This window comes from Tenrec ecaudatus, chromosome 15 (assembly GCF_050624435.1).
Source record: "Tenrec ecaudatus isolate mTenEca1 chromosome 15, mTenEca1.hap1, whole genome shotgun sequence".
Classification (NCBI taxonomy): Eukaryota; Metazoa; Chordata; class Mammalia; order Afrosoricida; family Tenrecidae; genus Tenrec; species Tenrec ecaudatus.
In genome coordinates, this window is record NC_134544.1 from 2,445,358 (window position 1) to 2,471,275 (window position 25,918).

At 57.1% G+C, this 25,918-nt stretch overlaps 1 protein-coding gene across 6 annotated transcripts in view; it reads left to right on the forward strand.

The window, feature by feature from the left end:
• The window catches only part of ZNF516 (zinc finger protein 516), an 86,171-nt gene that overhangs the window by 29,765 nt on the left and 30,488 nt on the right, over positions 1-25,918 (forward strand). For all 6 annotated transcript variants that reach the window (XM_075533110.1, XM_075533111.1, XM_075533108.1 and 3 more), the window contains exon 2: positions 20,189-22,051. In XM_075533110.1, the coding sequence (XP_075389225.1) occupies positions 20,371-22,051 (1,681 nt within the window). In that variant the 5' untranslated portion in view covers positions 20,189-20,370. The remainder of the gene's footprint in view (positions 1-20,188; positions 22,052-25,918) is intronic.

The window sequence follows — 25,918 nt, forward strand, 5'->3', positions numbered from 1 at the left end:
TGTGAATGTGCACGTGAATGTGTCTGGATTAGCATGTGTGTGTGAATGTGAAGGCATGTGTGTGAATGTTAGTGATCATGCATATGTGTGCACAGGCGTGTGTACATGTGTGAATATGTAAGTGTGCAGGTGTGAATGTTAGTGTCTTTCTGAGTGGTCGTGAAGATTGTGTGTATGTATCTGAATGTTAGTGAGCATGTGTGGGGAGCCACATGTGTTTGAATATCAGTGCATGGAGGCATGTGTGTACTTGTGTAATGTGAGTTAATGAGCTTGTACCCGTGTTATGAGCATGTGTGTATGCTTGTGCGTGAGTGTGCAGGCACATGTGTCTGAGTATCAATGAAGATGTGAGTTTGCAGCCTTGTGTAAGTGTGTGGATGTGATTTAGTGAGCAAGTGTGTGTGTGTGACTGCAGACAGGTATGTAAGGGTGAATGTGGGTTAGTGAGCATATGTCTGAGTGTTAGTATATGTGAGGAATGAACGTGTCTGAATGTGCGCATGTGAGTGTGTCTGTGTCTGTTAGTGAGCATGTGTGTATGTGAGTGCAGGCAGGCATGTGAATGTGTGAATGTGAGTTACTATGTATCTGAGTGTTAGTGAGCATGTGTGAGCCCATGTCTGGATGTTGTGAGTGTGTGAGTGTATGTGCAGGCAGGTGTGTGTGAATGTGAGTTAGTGAGCATGTGTCTTGAGTGTAAATGTTTATATGTGTGTCTGCATGTATGCCTGTGTGTGTGTGTGTGTGCAGGCAGGTGTGTGTGCATGATTGAGTTAGTGAGCATGTGTCTGAGCGTGAATGCGTGTATGTGTGTCTGCATGTATGCCTTTGTGTGTGTGTGAGTGTGTGTGTGTGCAGGCAGGTGGGTGAGTGAGTCCTGCCCGTCAAGAGTGGGTTGGTGGGTGAGTGGGAAGGCTACGGTGGCAGAGAAGTCCTGTGAGGCCTGTGGAGGCCCAGAGGCAGGGCCCAGGATTTGTGGGTCCCTGGGTGGAGGCAGAGAGCCAGAAGTGGCTCCACCTGGCTCCCGCTGGAGGGCAGTCTACCTGTGCGGTGGTTTGCCAGGTGATGAGAGACGCGGAGGAGTCCAGGCTTTGGGGTCTTGGTGCCTTCTGAGGGTGTTGTGGTTCAGGTAGACTCCGGTGAGTTCGAAGGACCAGGAAACTGCACTGGGGTCTCTGTACGCAGCTGGTGTCTGGGTCTCCTTTCTGCCAGGTGGTAGGGTCACAGCTGCAGCCCTGTTTGTGGGTACCCCTTTCCCAGGACACGAGAGCCATGGGGCAGGCCTCCCGCTATAATGGGGCCTTTCTTGTGCCCTCAGGATGTGGAGAACCCTCAGGATGTGGAGAACCCGACATCTCCGGCCTCCAATTCTGTTCCCTGGACGCCCCCAACCTCTGCCGTCCTCTCTGCACCGCTGTCTTTGGAGGAGAGGGGACTGAGAGGGGCTCTATTTAAAAACAAGTAGTAAAGCTTGCCCAAAGTCAAATAGTTCCCCCGGTTTTGAAAAGAGAATGGAACCAGGGTCTTCAGAGTGTGTGAGAATCCCACCATCGTCTGGCCCATCTTCTCAGGAGCCGTTTCAGCCCCCAGTGCACAGCAAAACGTGTCCCCCACACCAGTTCCCACAGGGGCTTGTCTGTGTGCAGCCATCCTGAGCCTCCCCTCCGCAGTCGCCCTCCCCCTACTCCCACGAGAGCTCACGGTGCCCCCAGCTCCTAGCTAGCCCTTTAAGGGGCTGCCACCGCTTGGTCCCACTTGGATAATTCCGCAAAGAGCACATTGCTCAAGGTAGGCCTTCCTGATGGTTTCAGCCAGCCTGGTGGCCCTCTGCGGCGGGTCTTGGACTGCTGACCTCGAGGTCAGTGGTTCAAGCCCACCAACCCCATACATAGGAGAAAGCTGTGGCTGTCTGCTCTCAGGAGGATCTATTCTCAGAAATTCCGAGATGGGCTATGAGTTGGAATTGACGATGCGTTGGAGTGGACTCTGGGAAGTGGGCCTGGTCTTTGCTTTTGGTTGCTACAGGGGGTTCAGTGTTGGTCTGCTAATGACCCCCCAACCCCTGTGATTCGAAGCTCTCTCCCCCGCCCCACCCCAGCTGCTCCATGGGAGAAGAGGAGGCTGTCTGCTCCTGGGAAGCTTCCCAGTCTTGGATGTATGGAATTGCCTTCTTGGAGTGGTGGGTGGATGGGGCGGTGGCGGGCGGGTAGTGGTTTTTTTGATTTTAAGAAGACATTGGGGGATCATTTTTGGTCTGGAGTTAGAGATTCTCTCAGGTCAATCGTTTTAGGGGTTCATCCAGCTGCCACAGCTCCGGGAAGTCCTGGGGCTCATGAGAATTTGAATTTTTGTTCTGTACCCCCTAACCCTTTTGGATCAAGAGTCTTCTATGGAATCTTTGATCAAACAGTTGAGCCAAGGTCAATGGGCGCCGGTGAGCATTAGCCCCACAGCCCAGGCCTTGCCCTGCGCCCTGCTGTCCATCTGTCCTCCATGGCCCCACACAGTGGAGGCCAGCTGTGGTGCCTGGAGGGCCACTTGTACGATGAGTAGGGTTAGAAGGGAAGCGCTCACACGGGCTGGGAATTCTTCCAACCCTGCCCTGGATGTGAGCAGGCTGTGGCCCCTCGTTGTGCATGATCAGCACATGTGTGGGACCTGAAAGGACCCCTGCGGGCCCGCCTGCTGAAAACCCGGTGTCCTGCCCACTGTCCCAGACAGCCACAACTCAGAAGCCCGGACTGAGCACCGGGTCAGAACGCGAGGGCAGTGGGTGAAGGAGTGTGTCCCCAAATCAAGTGGATCAGCGCGAGGCCAGGGGGCCGGCTTCCTGTGGCTTTTCCAGCGGGAAGAAGGAACATGCCCAGTTGATACATACAAGGGCCCCTGGGGTGGAAACTCCAGTGTCTGCTCAGGGCAGCTTCTAAAATAACCTCGGCTTGGAGTCTCCCTGCAGCCGCCATGGGGAAAGGCCCCTTTGTGCAGGATGGAGGGGGTGGGAGAGAGAGAGGATGGCGAGAATGGCCCGATTCCTGGAGGCTTCCCTGGCTAGGAGCAGACCATGGGAGCTGGGAGCTGGCTGTGTGTCACGGCCCTCGGTAGCCTGGCTGCCCCACATTCTGGGAGAAACTCGCTCCGTGTCCAGAAAGTCTACGTTTGTTCTGTTTTTAATCGAAAGTGACGTGCCATGTGTACGTTGCTTCCAGTTACGGCCTATGATCCCGAGACTTGCCACCCCCCCCCCCCGCCTTGTGAGACCCCCAGATGTGCGACCCTGTGCTTGATTCCCGCGGGGTCCTCAGCCTCCCGTTTCTGATGGTGACTGCACACACCCTCCTCAAGGGCAGCGCCCCGTGGAAGCCTTTGGCGTGAGCCCGAGCCGAGCTAGACATGCTGGTCAGAGGTGCCCGCCCGGGCGGCTCTGTTGCCGCCCTCCGGCCTGCTTGCTGGGTGCCTCTCAGGTCCCAGCTGAAGCAGGGTGAAGGATCAGCCCACCCGGCACCTCTGCCCTGGGCTGGGCCCTCAAGCTTCCCAAGCCCCTGTGACCCGAGAAGTGGCTCTTCTCCCTCCCAGCCAGCCCCTGTTGTGTTTATCTTCTGCTGCTGCTGAGAAGGAGCTTGGAGCCGGCAAGCAGCCGTGGAAAGTATTACGCGGTGTGGGGTTATTTCAGTGTGGGAGGGAAACTATGCCGCCGCAAAGCCTGGGGAGGGGTAGACTTTTTTATTTTTAGGTTTAAGCCCGCCACTGTGCGTGTTACCAGACTCTCACGAACAGACTTGCTCAAGGACCTCTTCCTGCAGGTCCCGGGACTGGGAGGGCTCCCTGGGTGCCCCGTAGGCCTGGAGGGCACGGCCTCTCGGGCTGGGGCGAGGTCTGGGTGGGTGACTGCAGTGGACGACAAGCTGGCCTAATTTGTCATCCGCCGCGAGGAGGCCCTCCTCCCGCACCCTGGTTTTGGGGTCACGGTTATTGATCTTTAGGCAGCAGGAGCTAACGGGTGGGGATGCAGTGACCCCATGACAAATAAAGACAGGTGGCCTTCCAACGTTCCTCATTCTGGGCAGGGACCCCAGACAAAACATTCCGGGACAGCAGCTTGATCAGCCGTCCCCCACACCGACGACCCCGTGATGTCCGGGGTCTGAACCCCATAGGAAAGACCTGGAACAGGGGTGGCCTGGTCAGCACCATCAACAGGGCCTTGATGGACGGCAGTGGGAAGTTGTGGGGCCTGGGATAGCTGGAGTGGGGTGCCACCCTGCAGGGAGAGTGAAGTGCTCCCCGCCTGCGCCAAGCAATCTGGGTTTCAGGATCTTGAAACACGAACTTGTTGCCATGAGGGGCAGCAGGCTTTGCCTGGCCCTCTGGGACAGCCACTCTGAGTTGCTGACTGCCAGGAGCCCTGGGGTGCAGTGGGTTGGGTGTCAGGCTGCTAACTGCAAGGTCGGTGGTTCAAACTCACCAGCCTCTCCGTGGGACACAGATGAGGCTGTTTGCTGTCATGAAATGGATAGCTTTGGACGCCTGCAGGGGCGGCTCTGCACAATCATTCTGGGTCGGAAAGAACTAGAAGCCTTGGTTGGCCCACAGGCCTGTGGGGATTGTTCTTCAGTGGAAGACATGGGGTGATTTTGCCCGAGTTATGGGCCCTGGAACCCTGAGCTCCTGAGGTGTGGGGGGGTCCATGAAGAGCTGGACCTAGTGGCCCTGGAGAGGGGCAGCAGCTCCAGGGGTGGGGGTGGGGGGAAGGCGTGGTCATGCGGCATTCACTGGGGCACTGACTGCTCATCTCCATGGCAGCTCTTGGACTGTGGTATCAGGAGCCCAGGAAGAAGCCGGAGTCGGAACAAGCAAACATGTCCCGGAAGAAGTATGGCCAGAGTGTTTCTTACCGACAAGGATGGCAAGCCTTGGGCTCACGTGCTTTAGACACGTGATCAAGAGAGACCAGTCCCCGGGGACAGTCTGCTCAGTAACTGGAAGGAAGGATATGCACTGGGGGGTGGGGGGTTGGCTGCAGCAATGGGCCCCCCACATCACAGCAGTGACTGGCAGCATTTCTTTCTGTAGTGGGGAGGCGGCTGTGAGTCACACCGAGTGACCAAGGTTGGCCCTGGGGGTGGGGCGGCCAGGCAGTGGGCTTCTGACCTGTGTCCCTCATGTTGCTCTCATCACAATCACACTACACAGTGACACCAACGGCCCCGGCTGCCAGCACCTTGACTTGCCTGAGAAGAACAGGGTTCCGTGAGGCGGCTGACTTTGGGAAGTCAGTGGCCAGTCCTGTCCTCTGTGGTCCCTGTGTGGGTTCTGATGTCCACCCGTCTGGGAGCTGCTGGTGAGTGCCCGAGGTCGGCACGGAGGGAGGGTGCCTGAGTCCCTGACGCCCTGACCTCACTGAGGATGCGCCAGGAATTAGCAAACGCGACATCTCAGTTATTCCGAGAGACACGGATGCAGAAGGAGTAAGAGGCCCGGCAGGACTGACACCGGTCGGGATGTCGTGGGGGCTCAGTCTCTGCGTGCGTCAAATCCCCGTGGTTGATGTTCCCCAGGGGCTGCCCACCTGCCAGGGTACCCTGTCCGTGGCCTGAGGTCCTGGCAATAAGAAGCCAGGGCCCTGTGCTGCATGTAGCCCTCTGGTAGTACAGCAGGTCAGGCGCTGGGCTGCTCTCCTGGGAGCTCTGCTCCGAGGCTGTATGCACGAGAGGCCCTGGGGGCAGGGGAACAGGTCTCCAAAGGCAGCAGCATCTGAACCCTAGTTCCAGGCCTTAGACCTGGCAGCACCGGCGAGCGGGCCCTGGGGAGCCAGGCACAGGGAGGGCGCGCCCCAAAGGGGCATCTGAAAGCTGGCTGAGGGTTTGTGGTGCTTTCTGGTAGCTGCTACGACGCCTGCGTGTGCCCACCTGTCTGTGTGCACGTAGTTTCCATTTTATTGGGGTTCGTACAACTCTTAGCACCATCCATCCATCCATCCATCCATCCATCCATCCATCCATCCATCCATCCATCGTGTCAAGGACATTTGTATGTTTGTTGCCATTATCATTCTCAAAACAGTTTTCACTCTACTTGAGCCCTTGGTGTCAGCTCCTCGTTTTCCCCCTACCCCCCTCAACCCTTGATAATTTATAAATTGTTATTTTGCCAGGCCTTACACTGTCCGACGCCTCCCTTCACCCACTTTTCTGTTGTCCGTCCCCCAGGGAGGGTGTGTTATATGTAGATCCTTGTGATTGGTTCCCGCTTTCTCCCTCACTTTTCCTCCACCCTCCCGGTATCGCCACTCTCACCACTGGTCCTGAGGGGTTCACCTGTCCTGGATTCCCTGTATTTCCAGTTCCTATCTGTACCAGTGTACATCCTCTGGTCCAGCCAGATTTGTAAGGTAGAATTGGCATCATGATAGTGGTGGGGGGAGCATTAAAGAACTAGAGGAAAGTTGTATGTTTTATTGTTGCTACACTGCACCCTGACTGGCTCATCTTCTTCCCACGACCCTTCTGTAAGGGGATGTCCAATTGCCTACAGATGGGTTTTGGGTCTCCACTCTGCACTCCCCTCATTCACAATGATATGATTTTTTTGTTCTTTGATGCCTAATATCTGATCCTATCTACACCTAATGATTATGCAGGCTGGTGTGCTTCTTGCATGTGGGCTTTGTTACTTCTGAGCTAGATGGTCCCTTGTTTACCTTCAAGCCTTTAAGACCCAAGACGCTATATTTTTTCATAGCTGGGCACCATCAGTTTTCTTCACATTTCCTTATGCACTTGCTTTTATCTTCAGCGATCCTGTCGGAAAGGTGAGCATCATGGAATGCCAGTTTAATAGAAGAAAGTATTCTTGCATTGAGGGAGTACTTGAGTGGAGGTCAAATGTCTGTCTGCTACCTTAATACTAAACTGTGGAACGTACATATAACTGAGTACTAGGCATCACTAAAAGCAGTGATGAACGCATGAAGCACATCGCCGCATGGGAAGAACTGGAGGAAATTAAACTAAGTGAAGTAAGCCAAGCACAAAAGGACAAGTACCACATGAGCCCACGTAGGTAAGCTTAAAAAATGCACAAGGGACATAGGGAAAAAGCTACTGTGCACATGGTTTCCATGTTAAAAGAAGACCACACATATAAGCACACCTCTGCACATAGGTGTGCATACACCCAAGCACACACATGCCACACATACACACGGATGTGCACACATGCAGGTGCACGTACTCCAGTGCACACAGAAACACAGATGTCCATCGTGCAGGTGTGCAGCCCGTACACACAGGTGGACATCCATACCCTTGCATGTGGGCTTGTAGCAGGGCTTTGAATGGCCCTATTCGTTCCAAGTTGACGTCTTGCTGAAGTTGGCATTTTCACTGCACCAGTGTCCACTGTGCACAAGACCTTCCGGAGACTCAGCAGCCTGGGGCGCTGTGGATCATGCATCTGGACAGCTGCTTTGCAAATGTGCATCAGGAAAGCCAGATCCTGTTTTGGGGTGTCTCCTGCTACCGATATGGGTTGTGCATTGAGTTCGTAACCACAAGGTCAGCAGTTCTAACTCACCAGCTGCTCTGCGAAGAAAAATGAAGCTGTCTGCTCCCGGAGCGAGGTACACTCCCTGAAGCCCACTGGGGCAACCCTCTCTATCCTAGGGACCTCTGCTTCAGCATCGACTCCACGGCAGTGAGTGTGTGCTTTTGGGTTTTGGTGTGCAGACTGAAGAATCCCTTGGGGACCTTGTTAAGTTGCAGATCCTGGTTCTGATTGTCAGGATGGAAAGCACCTTCCCAGCAGAGGGCCGGGCCAGCTCTCCTTGTAGTGGGTCCAGGTGTGCATTCACATGTACACAGTCGGGAGACAGAGCCACCAGGTGTGAGAGCCTCTGGCTGGTAGTTGCCTGCCACTTAGCTTGTCTCTGGCCTCACTGATGTCTCTTTGGAAGTTTCTGCAGATCCATACCCCTGTCTGACAGGTGTGTGTGACCCATTGCTCACTCCACATGCACATAACCTCCCAGGACACAGACCCCTCTCCTAGGCTTTCTTTTGGGCCGACTCCCCTGCAGGGTGGCCTGCCTAGTGGTCAGGCAGCTGTGTACACAACAGCTGCGCCTGGGAGGGGTCCTTCGTGGGGGCGCTAGGACCACAGATCACCCCAAGGAAGCACTTGGGCAGACCCTGTTGAAACCCCAGTGTCGGGAGTGGTTTTAGCTGACCGTTGGCTGTGGCCCCTGGGCCTGGGCCTGGGCGGTGGGCACTTAATTCTCCGGAGTCAGCTGATGACTTCCTGTCATTCTCAGAGGCTCCGAAGGGCCCGTTTTGGGCCCACATGCTCTCAGGATGGTGAGTCTGGTGTCCTGTGCCTGTGCTCCCTGGGGTGGCGGGGAGGTGGGATGGTCGCAGCAGTGGCCCAGGCCTGCATACTCACTAAGGCAGCTATTACCCTGGCTTCAGACCCAGCTTCCCTGCCGTGCTCTGACTGTGCTTGCTCGGCCCAGATTCTGCAGATCTGAGCAGCTCCTTTGAGGGAACCAGCCTGGGGGGCCGGGCTAGGAGGGGGGGCTGTGAAAAGGAGGGAGCCCTGTGTCCCAGCTCTCAGCAGGGTGTCCTTGCACACCGTCTTAAGCTGGCCTCTGCCCTCGGCCATGCATGTGCCCTCATCTGCGGAAACAGAAGCGGAACCCTCTTATTTGGGAGTGTCTGACGAGAGGGCCACCACATAGTGGTGTAAGGGCTTTGTCCGTGACCATCCTCCCTGCCTGAGATTTTGGACCCTCGCCCTCTGTACCAGCGGACATTGGTGTAACCAGCTTTGGGGAACAAACAGAAACCTCCTCCTTGGGGCTCCCCAGGCGGGGATCCTACGGGGCAGGTGGCCAGCCCTTCTCCTTCAGGGCTGTGGGGTGGATTCAAGCAGCCGACCTCTGGGGCATCTGGGGTGCTTAGCAGGTGCATATCCCGGGCTCTTGGGGGTAGGGCAGGGCTGGTATCAGGGTCAGGTGCAGATCTGGAGTCTCCTACTCCTGCAAGGCAGGTTCCCGGACACCTGCTGGGTTGGTGAGGCTCCCATGTGCCGCTTCTCCGACTGCCGCCCCGAGCCGCAGCTGGAGTGGCTATAGCTCTGGGTCCCCGGGTCCCCGGGTCCCCACGGTCCAGAGAGGCAAGGGATGGTGGATTAACATGGAAGCTGGCTGCCATACCTGCCACCCACAGAGGGAGCGGCTGGTGGGTTTGAACTGCGGACCTTTCAGTGCGTGGACCAACTCAGCACCGCTGCCCCTCCAGGTCTCCCCGTCGACACTGGGTGTCCGTTCCCGCCGTCATGTCACAGGCTGCATCCTAGCTGTGGCTGCCTGCGGGATCCCCAACCTGCAGCCCTGCTCCGGGGGCAAGGGCTGCTGCCAGTGCTGTTTCTCTGCAGGTGGCCGCTGGTTGCCCCCAGAACTGCTAGTCCAGGCCTCTGGGTGCGGCTCTGGGGGACCTGAGGGCGGGAGGCGGGGGAGTGGGGCAACGGATTTGTGACAGTAAGATATGTACCTTGTTTGGTCGCCGTTTGTGATTCGGATTCTCACCCAGAGTCACTGCGGGGTGAAGATGCCTCTTCTCCCCTTCCTCCTTCCGCCCCTTACACTCCCTAGTGGGGCTGGGTTTGATGATGTTCCTAGAGGTTCGCTGGCTTCCTGTCGGGGTACCCATAGCTGATCTCATGGCCTGCAGACTGGCTGTGGTAACCCGTGGTCAGTGGGCCAGGTGATGGCCGTGGAGACCGGCATTATGTCGCTGTCCAGACCTGTGTGGTGGACGTTGTTCAGGGGCAGAAAAGCCGTGCCTTTGGGCAGTGCTGTGTGGATAAGCCCCAGGCCGGGCAGCTCTCGGGGTGTGCTGAGTCCAGGAGGGGTCTTCGGAAGCACCTGTCCTTGGATACTTCTGAAGTCCCTAAAGGTCAGGGCTCAAGTAGAGAGCAAATGTTTCGAGAATGATAATGGCAGCAAATACACAAATGTGCTCGACACAATGGACGTATCTATGGATTGTGATAAGAATTGTATGAGCACCCAATAAAATGATTAAAAAATAAATATCTAGAAAAGAATGATGGCAACATATGTACAGATATACTTGAGACAATTGATGCATGGAGTGTTACAAGAGTTGTAAGAAGCCCCAATAAAACGATCTTTTAATTAAAGGAAAGATACATTATCAAGGGTTCATGAGGGTGGGAGGGTAGGGGAAGGGGAAAAATGAGCTGATACCAAGGGCTCACGTAGAAAGAAAATGTTTTGAACATGATGATGGCAACATAATGTGCTTGACACAACGGATAAATGTATCAATTGTGATAAGAGCCGTAAGAGCCCCAACAAAAAGATTTATACACACACACACACACACACACACACACACACACACATATATATATATATATATATATATATACCTGTGCAAAAAAAAAAAAAAAGGAAAAGAAATCCCTAAAGTTCGAGGGGGCCAGGTAGAGAAACTCCAGCATCTTCTCGTTCTGTTTCTCGTGCCCTGCTTGACTGGCATTGGCAAAAAGGCAGCAGCAATTTCAGTAACCCCTTACAGGCTTGACCCTCCCCCCAGCTCCGTCCAGATTGCCTCCGCCCAGAGGCCAGGCTATGCTGGGGGCTCAGGATTCATCGGGTTGGTGTTTCCATTCCCCGTTTCCCTGGGCACTCGGGGTGGGGTGGGGTGTGGAATGGGGTCTGGCCCTGCCTCTGGCAGGGATGGCATGCTTAGCGCACACACTCTGGGTTCTTTGGCATAGTCCCCTTCTGCTCCCTGGTGGAGTCTCGGGAAGTTCTCGCACGGACATGGACCAGAGAAAGTGGCTGATGTAGAGGTGCAGCAGTCATGGGCTGTCTCTGATACTGGGGAGAAGCATGGCTTTTAGGTGTCGATCAGAAGACACCTGTGAGTGTGTGCAAGTATGTAGATGTGGGATGTACTGTGTGATCACATGTGTGAGCATGTACATGTGTGCAGGCACATGCATCTGGCATACGCACGCACACACCGGCATGTAAACGTGGTTGAGCATGTACGTCCAGGCCCAGGTGGGCATGTGGGTGTGTGGCTGTGTGCACACATACGTTTCAGTGCATTGGTGTGGCAGGCCAGCGTAGGGGTGCACACACACAGGGGCAGTGACACTGCGCTTGCTGTTCTCTCACACAGTGCACCATGTGTGCATTCTTGTGACAAGTTTCCCTGTGTGTCTCCAGCCAACCAGGGGCCTCACATGATGGGGAAGTGGCTGGTTCTCTCGGCACCTTCTTTTTACAACAAGGACTTGGGTTCAGGTTGGGGACCCCGAGATTGTGCTAGGGATCCCTGAGATTGGGCTGGGGTCCCCCAGGGCCATGCTGCTGACTCTGAGATTGGGTTTCCAGCCACTTGGTCTCCTAGCTCCGGAGTGGCCCTGTCTAGGCTGAAGCTGTGGATCTTTTGTTTTCTCCGACCGCGCCCCCCCCAGCTTTCCAGGGTGCTGACCCTGTGCTGCTGGAACCCCCTCATGCCTTCTGTGAGGCTGGGGGAGGTGAGGGTGTGTCGGGGTATGTGACCTTTTGTGTCCATCCCCGGTGAAGATGAACAGACATGGACCTGGGAAGCATCTTAGAGCACCCCCCCCTCCTCAATCAGATGTTTCACAGGGGCCTGGGGGAATCTGTAAATGAGATCAGGTAACTGACTAACTCCAGAGAGTTTACAGACACCAGGAATAAAGACAAGGAGGCTTCCTTCCTTTGAAATGTGGCCCCCTCCACACGTGTGTGCAGAACCTGGGGGCTGCTTCCTGCCGCCTGGTGGCCTCTGGGATATCCCACAGGGAGGAGGGCCCACTGGCTGCTGAGTGGGATCCATATTCGTGTTGTGTAGTGGCTGCCCCCTCCCCCGAGGGCCTCGTGTTCAGCAGGAAGGCACCTGGACTCTGTGCAGCAGGGCATGCTGGGAGGGCCACCCCCATGCCCCACTGGGGCCTTCTCACCAGTCTTGGTGCCATCACCCCGTGGGTGGGGCTGGGTGGGGGGCCTTGGCAGTTCTTGGCACACAGCTTGGTTAAAGATAAACTGCTGCTTGCCTCGTGGCATCTGGGTCGGAGAAGTGCCGTTCTATAAATAGAAGCCCCAGAGCCGGCCTGAGCTGTGTAACTGAAGCAGGTCTTGCTTAGCGGATGGACAGCATCTCAGAGTTTCCAGTGGAACCCTACCACCGGCGGCCGTGGCCATAGGTAGACTTGGGGAAGCGCCAGAGGTCCCGCTGACCCCTGTCCTGCTTCCCCCAGGCCGAGTCCCAGGAGGCAGATGCCAGACCTGCGTTCCTTTCCACCCTTTTCATAGTCCCGGCACCACTGCCCCTTCCACAGCACTCTGCCTCTGCTGGACTCCCTCCCTTCTGCAGGGGCTGCTCAGAACTCACAGGCCACGTTTGCTCACACCGATAGGGAAGTTCTGGTGCTGTTGGGTAAGCATTAGGTGGACGGTTCAAACCCACTAGCTGCTCTGAGGGAGAAAGAGAGGCTGTCTGCCTGCATATAGATTGACAGCCTCCCAAACCATGGATTTGATGACTGGGTTTGGTTTGGAATAGGGTATAATTGGGTATAATTGAGTCATCAGGAATGACTCCGGGATACAGTTCTTGGGTCAGGACAGCTTGCAGGACGGCTTCTCCTTGGCCAGCTGGTCTTGCTCGGGCAGATGTTGAGTCACCCGGTGCTCAGTTCCATGGGTCAGTTCACCCACGGTAAGCAAGCCCCCTGTTTGATGGGTCAGGAAGTATATACTGTATGGTCAAGTGCCAGTCTCCTGGTTCTGCTGCGGCCACCTGTTGCCACCATCTGGCTCCATCTCAGTGTCACAGATCCCCACCCCTTGCGTGTGTGTGTGCGTGCGTGTGCGTGTCCTGGGTGGTCTAGGAGGGGCTCAGTAGAGGCACCCAGGACTAGATGACCAGCTTTGCCCTCCTCTGTCTCGGTGGTAACGAGGTCCCTCATTCCCTTCGGCTCTTGTAACCATGTGGATGGCAGAACTAACCGACCCCCCCCCCCCCCATTACAGCTGCAAGCTCCTCACTTGCACGGCTCACCTCATAGCACTGCCAGGTGCCTTACTTGCATCATTAGCACGCTGTCTGATCCCCTTGGTAGACTGCAAGCCCCTCATTTGCCTAGCACCACCCAGTCATTTGGTGGGAGCTACAAGACCTCTGTCCGATTAAAAGTATCCAGTTTTGCTCTTAGCAACCCCTTTGCCTGTGCCCCCGGGGGCTGGGTCCTTGATCGGGAACCTTTGTGTGAGGAGGTGGACTTACCCCTTTTCACTCGCTGACTCACAGACAAAGCCTAGTGGAAAAGTAAGTACCTTGTCCAAAGGCTCTGTCCCTTGGCTACTTCCAAATAAGGTTTGTTCCAGGCGGGTTTGCAGGCCCACACCGGCTGGGGGTGGGGAGAGGCCTCTGGTGGGCCCTCCAGCTCCGGCTCCCGCATTCACCCCTTCTCATTAGAGGGGAAGTGCAGTTGGTTCATAATGGATTATTGATTGCTCGGAGGACAGCCGCGGCCCAGGGCCCTGCCATCCCTGGTACTTACTCTCTGCGGAGTGAATGCCACAGTTCACGAGGCTCTTGGGGACCCCGTCTGGGGACTATAGGCCTGCGATTGTCTGCCCTACAGAATGGGCCCCGCATTGTCGTGGGGGATTTGCCCCCATTTGTCTGGAGAACGGGCCTCTTGTCTGGCGGCAGGAGAGGGCTGTGGAGGACGTGAAGGATGGCTTAATTCATGGCTTGGAATCCCGCACTGTAACCAGGAGAGCACACGCCGCTGTCTCCCAGGAAACAAGCCACCGCAGTTATGGGGTGCCCAGCCGCCCGTGCCCACACAGACGCGTGTGGACATGAGCCCACCAGGCAGGGCTGCGGGGATCCCCTCCCCCTGCTGGTGATGGAAGCAAGCCTCCCCCTGAGTCCCAGGGGCCCCCAGCCCGCGGACAGCCAGACCCACAGCAAAGCTGCCCTCACAGGAGGGTGCCTTGGGTGGGGGTGAGGGAAGGGAAAGCATGCTGGGGGTCACGTGTGACCCGTTGGGGGAGGCACTAGCCCAGCATGGTCAGCTCCACGTTTTCTCCTCCTTGCAGAATCACTGAGGCTCCCGGGCGGGGCAGGCAGGCCAGATGCCCGGCCTCAGCGCTCCATCTCTGATGCTGTCCTGGAAGGGGCCTGGTTGTCAGGTGTGGGGAGAAGCCAGCTCTGGAGCCCGCCTGCTCGGTGTTGGGCAGGGCTGCAGGGCCGGGCAGCTCGCCTCCACGGAGCAGAGAATGAAGGCTCAGCTTCAGGCAGAACCTGGCTGCGTCCAGTCTGCCAGCAAAGGCTTGTTTCCAGGGTGGACAGGAGCTGTCAGAGCCTTGCTGAGTCTGCCAGGGTCGCTCTCCTTCCTGGGACCCCAGGCTGCTTTGTGGGTGGGTGGGCGGGCGGGCACCCTTAATACTTCTCACCAAGACTCTGAAGGCCAGAAGTAGAGACCCTACTGTGCAGTATGTTGCTGCTTGCTTCACCAGACCCAGAGGATGCTGGCAGTGGGGAAAGACAGAGCGAGACAATGAAAAACACCTCTGGGTGTCCTGGGAGCCCTGCTGGTCTAGAGGTGACGGGTTGGGCTGTGATCTGCATGGTCAGCAGTTTGAGACCACCAGCGGCTCCGTCAGGGAAAGACTGGGCTTTCTACTCCCGTTGACAGTTACATTCTCGGCAACCACAGGGGTCACTGTGAGTCGGCATCCTTCATGGCAGTGAGGTTTTCTTTTTTGGTGGTGGTGGTGGTGGAGGGTTATGTCTGTCTCCCAAATTGTCAGCGTTCTCGCCTCTGACCGCTGGAGCACAGGTGAGAGTCGGCCTCGGGAGGGTTTCACGTTTGTGAGGAGGTCTGGAGCGGTGGAGGTGTGGGCATGTCTGCAGGACCAGGGTGAGCCTGTTTGCTCGTTGAAGGTCTGCTCACTGCCCCCCAGAAGGGCCTTAAGGGGACCTTGTGAAGTCAGGCAGTCTGGGGCCCCATCTCCAGGGCTTCTTTTCCGGGGGATTTGTTGCTGCTCCCTGAGCGGTCGCTCCAGCTCTTCCCTGGCACTGTGCTACATGCCACGTACTCTGTTGGCTCACGGTTACAGTGCCCAGCCTGGGCAGTGACCGTGCTTGGGCCCTGCAGCAGCCAGATGTGGCCATGGGCCACAGAACGAGCGAATCAGAGCCAGTGGCTGAACTAGGCCTGAACTCTGACCTCAAACTCTGATGAGCCAGGTGTGGTGCCGTGCTGACCCTGGGGGCCCAGCCTAAACCAAACCAAACCAGGCCCACTGCCACCTTTCTCCTAACTCCTGGAGACCCTGTGCCCAGAGTGCCAGAGGTGGAGGGCCCCACAGGGGTGGCTTCCAGGTGAAGTCCAGCAGGGCCAAGTGGTGTATTATGGGATATGTGGGCCAGGGATAAGCTGGGAAATACGTGTATTTCCCACTTGGGCTTTTAGGAACACGGAGCCATTTTAATGGCAGTGATGACACCCATCCCCATTCTGTCCCCAGACCAGGTCTCTGTCTCCATGAAGGCTGGGTCAGACCTCGCACATTGTTAACCACATTCTGCCCGACCCCCCAGACCCATCTGTGTTCTGGTAGGATCTGTCTGATGGCCGTGCGGACCTGCGTGTTCCCTGTGTGGGCGCCCGTGCCTGTGTGCAGAGCGTTGGCTCGGGGATGTGGGCCTGGCTCCATGGGTGGCACAGCCCTGGCCTGAAGGGGGCTGTGAGGCTGTGCCATGGTGGGGGTGCACTCAGAATGGCTCAGCAGAGGGACAGCTGTGACCCGGCACATTGCTTGTGGTCTTGGGTCTCCAGTTCTCCTCGCTGTTCTGCGGGTTGCTCTGGTGTGAATGGGGTGACGGCATGCGGGTTGCCTCTCCGGGGACATGCCCGGCACCAGGCCGGTTTGAGGGAATGGCTTCTCCGCATTGTTGGAAGGTCAGACAGGCAGCTCTGGCAGCAGGCGGCACCTCTGTGCCGGGACATGACCGCCGGCTGCATCTGCCACTGCAAGGGGTCTTGGGCAGATCTCTGGAAGGAAGATGTGAGGTCATCTCACTCTTGTTTGAGGTGGTGCAGGGGGTGTGGTGGTGTTGCCATCAGGCTGCTAAAGTGTAAGGTCGGCAGTTCAAACCCAGGCTTCCTGAGAAAGCTCTTCCTGTCAAGCTTCAGTCGCCAAAAACCCTGGGTGTGAAACCACGTTGGTTTTGAGTTGTTGCTTCCCTGTGCTTGGTAGGGTTATTTCAGTTTTACCACCTGTTGTAAGGCCCTTGGGCATGGCGAGTTACACAGTGGGCTGACCACAAGGTCAGTCGTTTGAAACCACCAGCCGCTCCGTGGGAGAAAGAGGAGGCTCTCTGCTCCCATAAAGAGTCAGTCTCGGAAAGCCACCCCGTCCTGTAGGGTCGCTCTGAGATGACCCCTACATGTTCTGTTTGCAACTTTTCCTGGTTTAGGGCTTTATTTATATATTTCTATGATTAAAAAATGTTCACAGTACATACTTGCGATATTTTCATATTTTTAAACACTTATATTTTGACCTCTGTTTATCCAGTATAATGTATTTTTAAGGAATGCATTCCTTTGTTACTTCCTTGCATCACCAAAGAAACCCATGTGCACACACCCAGTTACACACATATTCATACCCAGACCCACACTAACACACACACGTGTGCACGTGCAAACAGTTACTGGGAATCTATTTTAAAACCCTAAACAATAAGTCATTTTTACGCTCCTAAACAATTGAATCCTGCCCATTTGCAGGTTCTCTCTCAGTCTCGGCCCGGGGAAAGCCATTGGGATGTATTTGACAATCACATCAGGGATGCATGCTCTAGTAGGCTCTGCTGTGGGTGTCCAGAGACACGGTGCCTGTCAGCCCCGGGGGGGTCTTGTGGGGCCGGTGCTGTGTGCTCAGAATTTCTTCTCTCTGCTCTGGGTAGCAGGCCAGTGTTGACAAGGCACCAGGCCCTGGTGGCAGCTTGACTGCTACCCGTGAGGCTCTGGCTTGTCCGGAGAAGGGCCTGGTGAATATTCTCCTCGCAGCAGTGCCCTGGAAATCTGCTGTGGTCACTATGGGCTGGGGTCACTGGGGAGACCCCTGCCAGCAGGTCTAGGTACCCTGTTGATGAGTTTTCGGAAAGGCTGGCACATCGTCTGATGAGGTGAATTGGGGGCAGCTCAGATATTGAAGCATAGTTGATCAGACCAAGAGGGACCCAGGTGGCCTATGGGTTGCCAACACTCCGAGGCAGGAAGAGGAGGCTCTGTCCTCCCACAAAGAGCCACAGTGCCAGAAACTCACAGAGGCAGTGCTGCCCTGTCCGGTGGGGTCACGTGAGTCGGCGTGGACTTGGTGTCAGGGAGTGGTGCTCAGAGTGAGCCCCTCCCATGAGGGACCCGAGCACATGTGAGAAACCCCATCTGAGGACCTTCTGCCCATGGAGCTGCGAGCAGTTTCTGTGAAGAGAGTAGGGGGGGACTGGTGTAGCCACCCCACCCGACCTTGTTGGGGAGGCCACTCTGGGAGCCCCTCCAACTGGAGGACTGACTTCGACTCTGTGGTTCTCTCTGGACGGGCTTGTCCCGGGCCGCGGTCCTGAAACCGAAGGGTAACTGGTCAGACTGCAGCCAAGAGAAGGCCGTGGACAGCTCTGCTCGGCCTCCTGTCACTGCATGCTCTGTGCCAGGACTGACCCAGTGGTACCTAGCGGCAACTGCTCAGTGAGTGGCAGCACGGACGAGAGGTGTGCCCATCCTCTCCTGCACGGACGGACCGCAGGACCGCAGGCCTGCTGGCTGCCTCTCCTTCCTCAACACCCGGCTTGGAGTCAAAGCCTGGCCTGCTGCTTTTGGGTCCGTTCCAACTCCACCTGACCCTGCAGGACGGGGAGAGCTGTCGGTCCCTGTGGGTTTCCGAGGCTGAGACTCTTTACCAAGGAGGAAAGCCTCCTCTGTCCCCCAGGGAGCAGCGGGTGACAGCCAGCTGCTGACCTTGTGGTGCCCAGCCCAACCGGAAACCCACTGTAGTCCCCGGGCTCCGGAACTTGCCCTGCAGCCCTTTCCTGGGACCACGAGCTGTCTTTCTCCTCCTCGTTCTCTTCTCAACAACCCCTGCCCCCCATTTCCCACGTGCACCCAGCCCCGTCTAGGGCCTTCACGGAGTGTTCCTCTCGCACCCCACACACTCCACCCACCTCCACAGCCAGCCCTCATGGCCTCTTTGCTTGAAAAGTTACTTGGGCACACAGGCACATGCACACAGTAAGCCCTGTGACATGCAGATGCGTGCGGATGTGGTGAGGAGTCCCTTCCAACACAATGACGCCATGTTCCCCAGCATACAGCACTGCTGGTCCTGTGCCACCCACGGGAGCGTGGGTCTGTGTGAGCCCTAGTGCAGCCTTTGTGTCTGCCCACTGTATGGGGGGGTCTGCTCCTTTTTTGCTGCCCTTCCACTTTACCCACCCTGATGTCCTTCTCCAGGGCCTGGTATGCCAAAGTACAGGAGACCAAGTCCTTGCTTTCTAAGAAGCATTCCTGCTGTACTTCTTCCGGCCCAGGCTGCGCCCTCCGCCAGCACCATCAGTCACGGGCGTTTTTCTTAAGCACACGCCTCCCAGCTGCTCGGGAGTGTTCCTAGACATGCATACAACTAACAAGGCACGCTTGTACACGACCACAGGACATGAAGCTGACCATTTTACAGTGTCCAGCATGGTGGCACGGATGATGTTCACCGTGGCATGCCCCCAGCACTACTGTCAGGTCCCAAACGAATAGAATCGCCCTTAACAGAAATGTAGTCTCCTTCGGGCTCCGGTGGTGCTGTGAGGTGATGGCTAATAGTGAGGTGGGCAGTTCAAGACCACCAGCCGCTCTGTGAGAGAAGGATGACGCTGTGTGCTCCTGTGAAGATGGGCGGTCTTGGGAACTCCATGGAGCAGCAGTTCTCAACCCCTTTCACAGGGGTTGGCCCATTCTTAATGGTAGCAAAATTACAGTTACGAAGTAGCAAGGAAAATACTTCTGTGGTTGGGGGGCGGGCACCACACATGAGGAACTGTATGAAAGGGTTGTGGCATTAGGAAGGCCAAGGAGAACCACTGCCATCGAGGGATGGACTCAGTGGTAGTGGTAAACAGTAACTCGGGAGCCCTGGCCACTAACAGGAAGGGAGAGGATGTTGGTGGCTAGAGCCATCAGCTTCTGCAGGAGAGAGGTGGCAGTCTTGTAAACCTGTGTAGCAGGTGGCATGGCTAGCAATCAGGATGGTCTCAAATGGTAATCTTCTCTGGGCATGCCTCTGTTCTCCTCAGAGGAGAAACAGAGCCCGGGTGATACCTGTCTAGCATATCAAAGGCTCCCAAACTCACTGTCCCCTTTGCAGAAAACAAAGTACTCAGTGCCTTCAACCCCCCCCTGCAGCCCCCGCCCCCGTCAGTGAAAAGTGTCTGTACTACAGCCTGTCACCCAGGACCAAGTGTAGGTACATGTTTCTGCTGCTCCCCCGCGACCCCCCCCCCCCCGAATTCTTCCAGCGCCCTCAGGGGACCTTGTCGCCCATGGAGGTAGATGGATAGAGAGGCTGGTTTCCTTGAAGGAAAGAGCTCTGGTAACTAGTGGGGACTGCCCTGTCCCAGCTCTGTTGGTTGAGGGACAAGAAGACCTGGGAGGCGGTCTCATTGTCCAAAAGTCGAAAACATTCCCAGGGACTTCTCTTCAACCTCTTCATGTATCAGGTCACGTCACAGGCAACACGGAAGGGGATGGCATCGCAAACAGATCGGGATGGCAGCTAATCTAGTGCCCGCCCACGCCCTGGGTATCATAGCCTGTCCAAGTGGACACATGACATTGTGTTTCCTTTAGATGGGACATTGCGCTGCTCGCCCCGTTTCTTATGCACAGTGCATTCCCCGTTAGTGCCTGCAGCTGCTTGCGTGGGAGCGTTGTGGCCAAGTGGCCAATGGCAGGGTCCGGAGGAGTCGGGGGGCTCCCTGCACCTGGGTGGTGTTGCCTTGCCCTTGTTTGCTGGAAGCTTTGCTCACCTGACTTTCACCTTCCTTTCTTCCAGGTGCTGTCTCTCCTAGGCGGCCATGCTCTCAGCTTAGGATATGCAGGAGCGCAGCCACGCCTCTGGCAGCTGGGATCCAAAGCCTTGCTTGAAGATGGAAAGATAGGGCCGGCTGCTGCTGGAGTGCCCCAGGAAGCCCCCGCCCTCCGTGGACAGCCCAACGCGTGCCTGTCTCCGGCCCCATGGATCGGGGCAGAGACTCGGAGATGGAGCTGGACGGGGACAAGGCCGTGAGCCACAGCTGCTGTGTCTGCGGCAAGAGCTTCCCCTTCCAGAGCTCCCTGTCGCAACACATGCGCAAGCACACAGGCGAGAAGCCCTACAAGTGCCCCTACTGTGATCACAGGGCCTCTCAGAAGGGCAACCTCAAGATCCACATCCGAAGTCACCGCACGGGGACCCTGGTGCAGAGCCACGAGTTCGAGGCTGGCGGGGCCCCGCTGGGGGAGCTGCGCGCGTCTGGGGGCCTGGACATGTGCGCCAGCCCCTCCAAGACCCCGTCTGCCTGCAAACAGATCCTGAACGGGGCGTTACCGGGCGACGGCGGCAAGATCCTGCTGCGCAGCGGTCGGAAGGAGACGGACGCGGTAGGGGGCGGTGAGGGCACCCCCTTCTGCAAGGGTGCCCTGGAGCGCAAGCGTGGTCCCGATCTTCCCGCCCCGCAGGCCCCGCGGCCCTTCAAGTGCCGGCTGTGCAGCTACGTGACGCTGCGCGAGGACTCACTGCTCAGCCACGTGGAGAAGGACCACATCACGGCGCAGGCGCCCAGTGGTGGGGGCGTGGAGACGGCCACCGAGAACGGGCGCAGCGAGCTGCCTGCCGGCGAGTTCCCGTGCGAGGTGTGCGGCCAGGCCTTCAGCCAGACCTGGTTCCTGAAGGCGCACATGAAGAAGCACCGCGGCTCCTTCGACCACGGCTGCCACATCTGCGGGCGCCGCTTCAAGGAGCCCTGGTTTCTCAAGAACCACCTGAAGGCGCACGGCCCCAAGGCGGCCGGCAAGAACCGGCCGCGCAGCGAGCTGGACCCCATCGCCACCATCAACAACGTGGTGCAGGAGGAGACCATCGTCAGCGGCCTGTCCCTCTACGAGATCTGCCCCAAGTGCGGCAACCTCTTCACCAACCTGGCCAGCCTGAGCGCTCACAGTGCCGTTCACCAGCGCACGGAGGGCGGGCCCGAGCCCGGCCCCGCGGACGCGCAGCAGCGCTTCCTGCACAGCCTCAGCCTGCAGCCCGCCGGGCGCCTGGAGGCGCGGACGGACGGGCGCCGCGTGGCCGAGCTGGACCCGGTCAGCAGCTACCAGGCCTGGCAGCTGGCCACGCGCGGCCGGGTGGCCGAGCCGGCCGAGTTGCTGAAGGCGGGCGGCGCGGAGGAGGTGGCAGGAGGTGCTGAGGCGGCGGGCGTGTACCGCGAGCTGGAGCTGTCCAGCCCGGACAAACGCAAGCGCGACCCTGCCGTGCCCGCCGTGCCCGGCCACCCGCGCAAGAGGGCCGGCGGCCCCGGGGAGGCCGGCGTCGCGCAGCCCGGAGATCTGGACTACCGCCCGGCCTCGCGCCAGGGCCGGCGCTCCGTGGCGCAGAGCAAGTCGTCCGAGTGCTTCGAGTGCGGCAAGATCTTCCGCACCTATCACCAGATGGTGCTGCACTCGCGCGTGCATCGCCGCGCCCGCCGCGCTGCGCACGGCCACCCCGAGCCAGGCCGCGCCTCGCGCGCCCGCTGCGGGTCGCTCAGCGAGGGCGACTCGGTCAGCGGGCCCAGCAGCCCCGGCTCTGCCAGTGCCGCGGATGATTCCCCGGGCTCCGGCCTTGCCGACGAGGCCGCTGACGACAGTGGCGAAGAGGGCGCACAGGAGCCTGTGCCAGGTGAGCCTGCGCCCCTTGGCCGCGCCTCAGCACCCTGGGCAGGTGGTCCAGAGCCTGGGTTGGTGTCGCCCTGTGTAGCTGTGTACCGGAGGAAGACCCTAGCCCCTCTTGTCCCTCCTCACGGAGCAACGCACCGAGTCCCTGTGCCCAGGGCCTGGGGGGCAGCTTCGCCCAGCTCCGCCCCCTTCCCAGGAAGACCCCTGCTCTTGTGGTATGGTGGCCCTGGCCCAGAAGTGCAGTGCCCAGGTAGCCCCCTGCCCAAGTAGTTTCCACGATTTTCCTAGGCTGCTCCTACCTTTTATTTTAAATGAAGAAATTTTAATTTCAAAATTTTCTTCATGGACTGTTGGGTTGAGTAGCTTTTCTTGTAAATAGGGTGTCAGTCCAGGAACTCAGAACGTCTCCTCCTTGTGGGTCAAGGGCTTTACCTTCCTGTGGCCTTCCTCCAGGAAGCCAGACAAAGACTGATTCTGGGCTGAGAGGAGCCATGGTGTGCTCGCTTAGAAACAGAAAACAAAGCACAGACATCCCCCCTCCCTTTGAAATGTAACCAAACCACCTGTCTGTGGTTAATCATTACAGGTGTGTCATGCATTACCTGGTGGCCTGCCCATTCCTGCTCTTTCCTGCTCATGGGCCCTATGGGACAGTAGCCTTGCCCACAGACGTTCTTAGGTTGTGTCGTGGGGAAACGGACTGGCTCGTCTGCCTCCCGAGCACTGGCTGATGAGTTTGAACTGCCAACGTTCTGGGTAGCAGTCCAACACCTAACATGTGCCATGATGGTGCCTTAAGTGAGAGTCTCCATCTGGACCCACAGTGCACAACGGGGTCCCCAGAGAGGCCCCCACAGAGTGTATGCCAGTGTGCAAGGCTGCCCGCGGCAAGTGGCTGACAATACAGTCTGTCAGCTTGGGTGCCTCCTCTCTTCTCAATCTGGGGCACAGTGTGGGCAGGACCTTCAGTCCCCCTGCTCCATGGTGCTCAGACCGGGGGCCCTCTAGCCAGTTGTGGGGTGAATCCTGCTAGAGCAGGTCTGAACCCTGGGTGGCTTTGTCAGCTTTCTTTTTATGGTACGTTGTACTGCTAACAGCCAGCCAAACCAGGTCTCCGTGGTTGAGCATGTGAAGAAAAAGTACCAGGAGAACCATGAATCTCTCTCTTCACCCCACTTTGAGAACTCTGTAATACGTGGGACAGTACATATCCTCTCCCATCCCAGTCCAGTCAGGTGATTAATAACGAGCTACTCACGTGGTGCCCGGGAAACGAAGCTGTCAGGAGAGGGTGTTTCCAGGGTGAACTGTTTGTCCAATTCCTTGCAGCTTCTGTGGGGGTTGGGGGCGACCACGGACCTCTCTGCTGTATATTTTCCTTAAGAAACTTAGGTTAGTGTTAAGCAGGCCCCATGCCATAACTGAGTTGCACCGAGAGGTGGCAGTAGAATGAAGTTGAGTGGAGCTTTGTCACTTACTGGGAACCCAGGTTCAGAAAGTCAGGGTTGGGCGCGGAAGTTCTCGGGTCACTTTGGTCACCCTAAAGATGTCACATAAGCTGCCCACCCACAGCTTAGCTTCTAGTACTGGTGCGTGGTCCCCTAAGAGAGATGCAGGCTGTGTCCACGCGAGGGCACACCTGTGGGCCACGCGAGGCTGTTGTTCCAGGAAGAACGTGGGACATGGAACCTGCGCTGCATCTGCAGCTGCCCAGGGAGACGCATGCCCGGCAGCCCGGCTGACAAGATGCTGAACCGAGAGCTTTAGCGTTGGCTGTGGGAATGCCGTCCAGCTATGCCCGGGGTGGGTGTCGCTGGTCAGGTCAAATGTAGAGACGCTGAGGGTCATTGAGAAACTGGGCCTCCTCATCGCAGACCGCACTGCTTAGGACCGGGGGCCCCTGGGAACTGGGCCTCGGTGGCCTTCCCAGGAAAGACAGTCCTGTGGGATCACGCAGTTTGTCCATTGACCCCAGGTGTGGGACTCTGATTCCCCTGTGGCTCTGAGCCATGGGTATTGTTTCTGGTGCTGCTGGTGGCTGCTGCTTCTGCCCGATGTGCCCCCTCTGCCCATGTCCTCACTGCTCCTGAAACACAAGAGCAACATCTGGGTGAAGTGTGCTTACCGGTGCTTCCCAGGTCTGGGTGAGCCCTTGGCAAAGGCCACATGGTGGTTACGGACAGGTTATAAACAGTCCATCTTTCCAGGGCAGCAGGGGGGCCACATGCAGGACACAACATTCAAGCTGATAGAGGTTGGTGTTTGCAAGTGGGGGGTTGTAGAACCGGGAGTGTGGGCGTGGTCACCTGTTGACTGAGCCTGTGTCCCAGGGCCGTATGAACAACTGACTGAGAACGACTTCCAGAAATACAGCTGTGTTACATTCTGGGGCCCCAGGGTCTGTGGGGTCAGCTGGCTCTGGAGGGCAGCTCGGAGCTCTTCTGCGAGTCTGCATGAACTGGAAGCAGGCTCTGGCTCAGTGGGACCTTCAGCTCTCAGTCTGCGTTGTTCCCGGCACTCAAGATTTACTGGTGAGCAGCTTGCTTGTCTCCTCTTCATGGGACAAGTTCGGCACAATTTCTCGCGTTGGGCCTCTGGTCTCGTGTGTGTTGCGTGGAGCCCATCCACGGCCAGTGTCTGTATGCACAATTTACAGGACCTCCACAGGGTAGAAGGGAGTGGGGCTTCAGCTTCATGTTTCACTGGCATTTGAGAGAGCGGGTCATGGGCTGAAGGAGCCTAGGTGGCATGGTGGTGTGTTGGACACTGGACTGTTGACTTCAGGGGCGTTGGTTCAAACCTCCCAGCAACTCTGCAGATGAAAGAGAGGCTGTCTCTTCCTGTAGAGTCACAGCCTTGGGACCCCACGTAGGCTCACTCTGAGTCAGATGGGTCTCAAAGACAGTCAGTCTGTTTGGAGCTTCGTCCTCTCGAGAGAGAGCCTGGGAGCACGGTGCTTTCAGCTTTGGGCTGCTAAGGGCAAGGCCAGCGGTTTGAACTGCCCAGTCACCCCAAGGCTGGGTCACCGTCTGTGAGTGTCGTCTCAGACCAAGGCTGGAGAGCAGTACTTCTGCTATGGATGGGACTCAGGTCCTCTGCATAGCCACAGCGTGCCGCCTGCCTGGTCTGTGCCTTAGTGACCACGGAAGCCCTTCTAGCAGATGAGGAGGTAGCTGTCAACCGTGTTTCTGCCCTGAGTGTCCGTGTGTTTCCTGCTCCCTGCAGACACCACGCGATGGTGACAGCCAGGGACTGTAGCTGTTGTCAATGCCTAGAAGACTCAAGTCCTTACAGCTGGACCAGGAAGCCACACCGTGATTTATGGAGAAAAGATCGAAGTTGTCCAGGAGTTCATTTTGTCTGGATCCTCCGTCAATGCTCGTGGCGGAAGTCACAGTCCGCAGATCAAATGACCCAGGCCGTGGTCTGTCCAGTCTCCCTGTGTGTTAGACAGGGTTCTCTAGAGAAGTAAAACCAGGACACTTCGGATTATGTATGTACATATAAGTGTGTGTGTGTATATACATATAGATAGATATATACAACTGAAGAAACATAAACAGCTAATTAGTCCACAGAGCAGTACAAATGGCTCAGTACGACTCACTTCCATGAGACAGTCAATACACTGGCAGTTCTTCGACTCACGATGGCTACTGGGTGAAAGTCAAGGAAGCAGACAGCTGAGTCTTCTGTGGAGCAATACAGGCAGTCCGGCCACAGACATCAAACAGCAGGGCAGGTCACCAACAGTCAGCCAGATGACAGGGTCGACAGTCCCTGGCTCAAGTGATGTATACACCAGCAGTATGGCGAAGCAGTCCTTGAAACCTCACACTATAGCGAGACAGTCCAGGGGCTGGGTGTCCCA